General features: G+C 35.3%; 1 protein-coding gene across 1 annotated transcript; it reads right to left on the bottom strand.

Annotated features, from left to right (window-relative positions):
* Positions 1-8,976, bottom strand: LOC124385101 (hemoglobin embryonic subunit alpha-like). Its single transcript, XM_046848213.1, has 4 exons — positions 8,849-8,976; positions 667-796; positions 349-556; positions 1-231 (listed from the first exon to the last, which is right to left on the bottom strand). The coding sequence occupies exons 1-4, from the start codon at positions 8,937-8,939 to the stop codon at positions 103-105; spliced, it is 558 nt and encodes a 185-aa protein (XP_046704169.1). The 5' UTR covers positions 8,940-8,976; the 3' UTR covers positions 1-102.
* Between the last annotated feature and the right edge of the window lie 299 nt (positions 8,977-9,275).

The following is a 9,275-nucleotide window of genomic DNA, read 5'->3' as shown; positions in this document are numbered from 1 at the left end:
TATATTTTTTTAAAGCAGGCATTTATTGAAATCAACCAAGGACATGTAACTGGATCTGTGAAAGACAGATCGCGCGTGTCCATCAGCTGCCTGCAGAGCTGCTTATCGGTACTTCTCAGAGAGAGCCAGGGCCACGGCAGCAAGGAACTTATCCATAGACACGTGCACCTCAGCAGTAAAGTCATCAGGGAATGTGGCGGCCAGAACAACGAGCAAGTTGTGGCCCAGGATCTACAGAGGAACGAGAAAACATTGACATTTAGCAAGCATGTTGTAGATCTACTGTCAATTTAAAAAATGCAAGATCGAAGGATTTGCAGAGCATCTCAAGATGATTTGTCAGTTTACCTTGAAGTTAGCTGGGTCAACACGCAGCTGGAAAGCGTGCAGCTCACTCAGGCTCAGCAAGCCATTGGTCAAGTCGTCGATTTTGCTGACAGCTTCTCCTACACCACCCAAGACAGTCTTTCCGTGCTTCCTCACCTGGGCAGAGCCATAGCTCAGGTCTTTCCAGTGAGAGAAATAGGTCTTTGTCTGGGGGTAAACAGTCAACATCCTGCGCATAGGAAAATTCAAAATAATTAGTTCTCAGTGCTAAAGCAGGGATGGATGTGCATAGCAAAAATTACAGGAGAAGTAAAGGAGAAGAGTTACTCAAGCACCGACCTGTACAGAGTTTCAGCACCGATGTCTTCAGCCTTTGGGGCTGCTTTAGCCCAGAAGGCTTTGACGGTTTCTTTGTCCTTGGCAGAGAGACTCATGTTTTCAGAGTTGGAAGAAGACTTCGGTAACTGCCCTAAAAGACAATCATCCTTTTATACAAGGAGCTCAAGCTGGCACGCCCATGACCCACCTCAAATACGTGACAACTTGGAGCTCTTTCAAAAAAGACAGATTAGGCAGCACTTCTGCTGTTCGTAAAAGATAACTGGCACGACTGATAGGAATCAATCTGCCCATGTCAAAAGACATTTGGTCACAATTATTAGCTCAGAAATACAAAGGACATCAAATAAATGATTACTGGGCAATCTAAAATATAAAACGTTCTTTCGTTGAATATAATAGAAAATTTAATATACACACACACACACACACACACACATATATATATATATATATATATATATATATATATATATATATATATATATATATATATATATATATATATATAAAATTATTTTATGTATATATATATATATATATATATATATATATATATATATATATATATATATATATACAACGTATAGAATAGATATAATAAAAAGAATATAATAATGTATATAATAAAAATAATTATATAACATGTTCTGTTGTTGTTGTATATATATATATATATATATATATATATATATATATATATATATATATATATATATATATATATATATATAACAACAGAACATGTTTCGTTTAGCTTTCATGACAGTTTGGCAACCAAATGGCCTTCTCTCATCAGATTTTCATCAGATTCATGAGGTAATACCCAGGAATGGTTTTCATTTCACAAATGTGGCTTGTCAAGAGTTCATTTGTAAAGTTTCTTGCCTTCTTAATGTGCTTAAGACAATCAGTTGTCTTGTAGCCTTATTATTGCTACTACGATTACTGTACAAATCCATGTTATGGCAAAAAACACTCAGTAAGTAATTTAGGAGAAATGACAATCCATTATTACTTTAAGAAATGAAGGTTAGTCATTAAAAAAAAAGAAAATCCCCATAACTTTAAATGTATTCCCAAGCGTTGTAACTGAATCCATTAAATGCTATGATGAAACAGGCTTTCATGAGGACTGTCCCTGGAAAGTAATACCAAGAGTTACCTCAGCTGCAAATGGTTAGTTTATTAGAATTACCAGCCTCACAAATTTACAGCACCTCCAATTAGAGCCCACATAAATGCTTCTCACAGTTCAAGTGGCAGACATATTTCAACATCCACTGTTCAGAGGAGACTGTGTGAGTCAGGCCTTCATGGTCAAATAGTGGCAAAGAAACCATTATTTACTACCAAGAAACAAGGAATGGACATTAAGTCAGTGGAAAAATATCCTTTGGTCTGGTGAGTCCAAATTTGGGATTTTGGGGACAGAGGGTAAATTAAAATTTCCTGAATGTATAGTTCCCACTGTGAAGCATGGAGGAGGTGCAATGGTGTTGAGGTGGTTTGCTGATGACACTGTTGAATTGAGGGCAGACTTTACCAGCATATCTACCACAACATTTTGCAGCAACCTCCCATTCTATCTGTTTGCACTACAAACACACATCAAGTTTATGTAAGAGCTATTCATCTATAAATGAGAGTGATAAAGTGCTGCATTAAATGACCTGGATCTAAATCCAATTGAGATGGTTTGGGATGAATTGGACCGGAGTGGGAAAGGTAGGGAAAAGTAGTAAAAAGCAGCCAAAAGTAGACAACATGCACTCAGCATCTATGGCAAATCTAGGAAGACTGTTAAAACTATTTCTTAGGACTACGTCATGAGGCTGACTGAGTGAATGCCAAGAATGTGCACAGCTCTCATTAAATTAAAAGTTGGCTACTCTGAAGAATCAAATATACTGTATACATAATTCCATATATACTGTATATATATATATATATATATATATATATATATATATATATATATATATATATATATATATATATATATATATATAATTTGGGAAAGACACAAATATAAACATTCATAATCACAACATGAAATATTGAATCTTTTTGCTGCACTCCAATCCAAGCACCGACATTTTAAAAACTTTGATTTTATCAGTTTATAGCAATACATTTTTCTTGCCAATTAAAAGGGTGTGATCCTGTAAAGACTGCCAAGAAAATATTGGTATTTCAGTGTAAATACGTTATCACCAGAAGGTTTTCATGGGTGTAACAGGATCTGTGCAGCTGATAATATGTTTCTAAACTTTTAAATAAATATGAATAGACCTAAAGTGGTTTATTTGTCTATATGACATAGAAGTGAATTTTGATCTTTTTCTTTTCTTTTTTTTAATCAATCATAATAACTATTAAAGTATAATTTGACACTTGCAAGGTAATCCAAAAGCATCTAAGCTAAAAGGTGGTTGAATGGTGTAGGTAGGAGATACATTCATTTGAAGTTTGATAAGCACAACTATATATTCAGTAAGTCTTGGATACATTTGTTGTAAGTCACAATTATTATGCACACTATTTTACCAAAAGTTTGTGTATGCCTGACCATCAAATCTATACCGTATGTGCTTGCTGAAGATTCTATCCAGATGGCATTTTTCTATGAAGGGTTTCTACTAGATTTTACTGCATGACTGTATGGATTTGCCCCTTTAGCCAAATTGAGTATATCCAGTGTCTTGGGGGACAGACAGAATTTTAGTTTATCCTAATGGTGTTCAGTGGACTTGAGGTCAGGCCTCTATCCAGGTCAATTCTTCCACTCCATCTTTGTGGCAACAATTTATTAAAGGCCCACATATGGGTGGGATTGTTAGGTGTCCACAAACATTTGATTATGTACTGTAAATTGCTTTTTTCATATTCTAATTTGTTCAATTTTATTGGTATTTCACATTGTCTGTCATGAAGAACTGTAGACTAACAGCTTATTTGCAATATTTATACATTCTCAATAGAACTCACAAATGCAACACAAGAGCAGCATTTAAGTCACAGCAGAGATTTATACTGTAGTTGAATAATTAAATTTAGATTTACAATGCCATAGCTAGGTTCATCATTTCTCAGCCTGCATCTAATTGAATCTCCCCAGCACTTAGACAGACATAACCTTTTTTTTTTTTTTTTGGTTACAAGAATCTAGACACCTCAGAAAATAAATTCCTATTTTTTTTTTCTTAACACAAAAAAGATCAAATAGCTTTTATTAACAATATTTTTAATAACTTGGAAAAATCAACATTTTGCTGTCTCTTTTGTCTTTCATTTTCACTGTTGCCAGCATCCTCACTTTGGGATATGCATTAATTTTACTTGTTTCACCTTCCTCACTGAAAGAGTTATTTGGTGGCATAATACGGCCCAAATTTTTTATTTGTTCTGTTTTAGGTGTTTACAAGAAATGATGTATTAATGTTTTGTATGTAAAACTATCAAAACTAACCAACAATTGCTACTAGTCAGTGTCCTGGTCATTGTATATTGCTTTAATGATAATGAGTTGATGCCTTTCTTTTTCTTCTTTTGGCTGCTCCTGTTAGGGATGGCCACAGCAGATCATCTGTCTCCATATTCCCCTGTCCTACACCTCTGCCTCTATCTTTTCTTGGCTTTTGCCACATCCCTTTTCACCTGCTGCTGCATCTCCTTGTACTCCTACCTACTTTTCTCATCACTCTGTCGATCCCAATTCTGTTTTGCCAACCTCTTTCTCCTTATGCTGTCCTGCACTTCCTCATTCCACCACCAAGTCTCTTTGTCTTCCTTTTTATTTCCAGATGTCACACCAAGTACCTTTCTAGCTGTCTCCCTTATCACTTCTGCAGTAGTTGCCCAATCATCCAGCACCTCTTCACCACCACCGAGCTCTTCTTCTTCACCTCCATAACCATCCTACAGACCACTAGCCGATGCTGTCTAGCTACACTGTCCCCTCCCAAAACCTTACAGTCTCCAGTCTCCCTCAGGTTGCATCTCCTAAATAGAACATAGTCCACCAGTGTGCACCTTCCTCTACTCTTATACATCACCCTATGATCCTTCTTCTACTTAAAATAAGTGGTCACTACTGCTATTTCCATCCTTTTAGCAAAATCTACCACCATCTACCCTTCCACATTCCTCTCCTTAAAACCATACCTACCCATCACCTCTTTATCACCTCTGTTTCCTTCACCTACATGCCCATTAAAGTCTTCCCCAATCACCAATCGTTCATTCCTAAGTACACCTTCTACCACTCCATCTAACTCACTCCAGAATTTTTCCTTCATCCTCCATCTCGCAACAAACTTGTGGAGCATAAGCATTAATGCCATTTATCATCACCCTTTAACGTCCAGCTTCACGTTTATCACCCTATCAGAAACTCTCTTCACCTCCACTACACTCCGACTGTAGTCTTAAGGATCACTCCTACACCATTTCTCTTTCCATCCACACCATAATAGAACAGTTTAAAACCCCCCTCCAATGTTTCTGGTCTTACTTCCTTTCCACTTGGTCTCCTGAACACACAACACGTCTACTTTTCTCTCTGTAGATGTCTTCCTCCTCTTCTTCTTCTCCTTTGGCCAGCAGTAGCCCAATTTCCACTGGTACCCCTTTGGCTAATGATACCTGTGGCGGTCGTTGGGAACCCGGCCTCGACCGATCCTGTATGAATTTTTGCTACGTGCTCCTCATATTTGATTAGGCACATATTTAACGCTGGATGCCCTTCCTAACACAACCCTCCCCACTAAGTGCAACCCTAATGGCCGGTTTAATGAGTTGAGTTGATGCCTTTATGCTGGTAAAATCACATGAGAAAAGTGGAATACTAGAGTCTGACCTTTCTCACTAAAATCAAACTACTCACTGCACCATCATAAAACCTGATTAATATTTATCCCACGATACATAAAGCATTAAATGATTTAGTTATCTTTGACAGACTAACCTAATATATTTATGTTCATAATTATAGGTTTTATAATCTGCTCTTTGGTGTCACTCTAAACTTTATGGCCAGAAGTATGTTGACACTTATATAATATATGCTTGTTAAAGATCTTTTTCCAAAGGCAAGGCATTAATATATGCAGAGGCCTGGAGTGCAGTTCATGTTCAAATTCATTCCAGAGATGTTCAGGTTTATAGGTTATAGATACGCTGGTCACTTAAGTGCTTCTATGCAGGTCACTCTGACAAACAATGGATCTCACTTGCCTCTTCAGTGAAGGGAAATTAAAGAGATTGGGAAAGATTTTTGAAACAATAATGTAATTCCAATTTTGTGGAAAAATAAAGTGAATTGCCATATATGGAAATTATTGTCAGCCAATTTTTTTGGGGGGGTTAAATGATGTTTGTAAACATTATTTTCAGTGCATTTACTGTACTGACATAATTAGTCTGTTTTTAAGTCTATTTAATACTACGCATGGGTAAATACTGGAATGTTGCGCACAGAAGGACAATAAAATAGGGACTACAGAACACACACATTAATAATATTAATCAATTCTGCCTTAATACTTACGATATTTATTTATGTTAAGGTAGATATATGCGGTGCTGGAGGAAGTAATCTAAATGTTTTAGTGTTTTCCTGCCAAAAAGTGAATCAGGCAGAAACGTTTATGACAAGAGTCTTTAACACACACTAGGGCGGTTGTGACTCAGACGTGACTTGACATGAATGAACGCGCAGATGAGTGATAGTGATGTCTATGCCGCACCCTGGAACCCTGCCAGCCTGGCCATCTCTCCGATTACAGCATCCAACAGTGTCTCTAAATAGCCAGTTATTTGTACTGTTTGTTTGAATGCATAATGAAATACAGTCAGGGTGAAATACACATCACATTCCTCCTATTTATAGTTCCATATTGGGGGAAAGATATATGTTAAAGTAAAACAGTTAAAGAGTTAAAAGAGTTGATAAAAAGATACTATACAATATATTATAATACTTATATTATAATACAAACTTTTGATACTATATAAATAGAGATTCGTGAGTTATGTTTTTAAGTGCGCCATATTGAATAAAATCATGTATAATCTCTGAAGATGTGGATCTCCGACACACTGCTGGCAATTACACCACCATACAGAAAAATGTTGTTATTTATTATTACACGTGTCTTACTTGAATTAATATTTTGCCCACCACAACAAAACCACCATCTTTACGCATAATCTGAAATGTTTGGGATGTTGAGCTGAATTTTACACAAAGTTTTTGCAAATACATTTATGGACATTTTGTGATCTTTGGAAAACTTGTGGTTGTGATTTTGATCAGTTACATTCGAACACGTCTATATTTTTATTCAAGGAGTTACAACAAACCTCCCATTACGTACTTATTATTTACCAAATTGAAAACTCTGCCCACACCCACAAGTAATGTTTTGAAATCTTTTGAATCTACGCTATTTGCAGTTTTCTGTATTTGTGAATTTTTGGGCTTATAGAGTAACCTTCTTATTATAAATGTTTATTATCCATTATATAATGGCTTTATAAAGCCATTAAATAATTGATAAACATTTATAACTCACGAATCTCTATTTATATAGTATCAAAAGTTTGTATTATAATATGAGTATTATAATATATTGTATAGTATCTTTTTATTAACTCTTTTAACTCTTTAACTGTTTTTATGAATTGTTAATTACTTACAAAATAAATTAACGCGCGCGCGTTCGTTTGCCATATATATATATATATATATATATATATATATATATATATATATATATATATATATATATATATATATATATATATATCCACGCCTACTAATGTATCCACATTCCTGACTCAGCATTTAATAATATGAAACTGCAATCTGTGGTTATGCGTAATTGTGACACCTGAGTCAAATTAAAATAAATTAAAAATAATAAAAATTTAATTGTTGCATGAATTCATGCAAAGGACTGGTTTCATTTGTGGATTTTGTGTGAAAAATGATGTTTTATAAGGCATCTTATACATTTTCTTCTGTTTTTTTTTTTTTTTTCATTTATGAATAAGGCAAACCTGAAAATATAGAACATAAGCCTACTACTGAATATACAATTTAACTTTTACTGTGTTCATATTAAATTTTAGCTTATTTTAACTTTTATGTCTTACGATTTAGTGATAATATTTTTTAATCTGTTGACACCGAATTAAGTTCATACAATATCAAGATGGTCGGCCTCTTGGTATGCATGTATGTATATATATATATAACCCTAACCCTATATATATATATATATATGAATATATGAATATGATTCTGGAACATTTTGGTTATGTGCTGTGATGCTGTTTTGCTGATGTTAAGAAAGAAAAAAGTAGCATTTTATGCCTGAATTAAAAAAAAATTAAATCTTTTTTAATCATATAATTTATTTATTTTACTATTATTTTTAAGTTAGATTTTATTTAGGTCAGTAATAATAAGAAAGCCATTGCACATTTTGAAAAGAAAGTGTATTTTTATTTATTTATTTATTTATTTATTTATTTATTTATTTATTTATTTATTACACGAAGTGTCCAGTGATACCAGTGTAATTACATTGCTGTGATTAACAAACATGATTGCATTTTCTGGAACCTCAGTCATTATTAATACTACCAAATACTTTTGATCGTTATGTAATCCACTCCAGTGTATCTAAAGCCCATCGAAAACGTTCCCCCACTACTACTAAGTTGTGTAAAGCAGTCCGCACGCGTAAGCAGGAAGCCTCGTGTACCATGACAATGCTATTTACGAGATAAGGATTCTTATCTAATCGAAATCACTCAGACTGCAGAAACACCCCTTACATCGTTTCTCGCCTGGTCTGGGGAGGAGCAAATCAACGCATAGGCCTATATAAGCTGCCCAAATAGAGCACATTTACAGGGCACTTAGTTCATTAGAACATATAGAAACCCCAAAAGCCAGCATCATGGTTCTGTGGACAGACTTCGAGCGCGCTACTATCCAGAACATCTTTTCCAAAATCGATAAAGATGCAGTTGGTCACCAGGCACTGACAAGGTATGTGCTTTGGTTTTTCTTAAAAAAAAAAAAAAAGAAAAAAACCTTGACCTGCTATTGTTATTTATTTATTTATTTTTTTTTTTTTGTGATAAACGTAAATATAAAACCACATGCCTCTTGTTTTGTCTCTCAGGTGTCTCGTCGTGTACCCATGGACCCAGAGGTACTTTGGTAAATTTGGAAACTTGTACAACGCCGCTGCCATCTCTGGAAACCCCAATGTTGCTGCCCACGGTTCAGTAGTCGCCCATGGTCTGGAGAAAGCTGTGAAGAACATGGACAACATTAAGGGCATTTTTGCTGAGCTGAGTGTGCTGCACTCCGAGAAACTGCATGTGGATCCCGACAACTTCAAGGTGTGTATTCATTTATAAGATCCCCTATTTAGTCAGTTACCTGTTTGCACTTAATATTTAGCACTGGCAAACAATTGGTTTTATTCCGTGAGTAACCTGGGATCACTCTGCTAACTCTTGTTTTCTTCTACAGCTGCTGGCTGACTGCTTCACCATCGTCATTGCCGCGTCCCTGGGTGCCACCT

The sequence above is a fragment of the Silurus meridionalis genome, chromosome 4 (assembly GCF_014805685.1).
Source record: "Silurus meridionalis isolate SWU-2019-XX chromosome 4, ASM1480568v1, whole genome shotgun sequence".
NCBI lineage: Eukaryota > Metazoa > Chordata > Actinopteri > Siluriformes > Siluridae > Silurus > Silurus meridionalis.
This window is presented reverse-complemented; position numbering and strand designations above follow the sequence as displayed.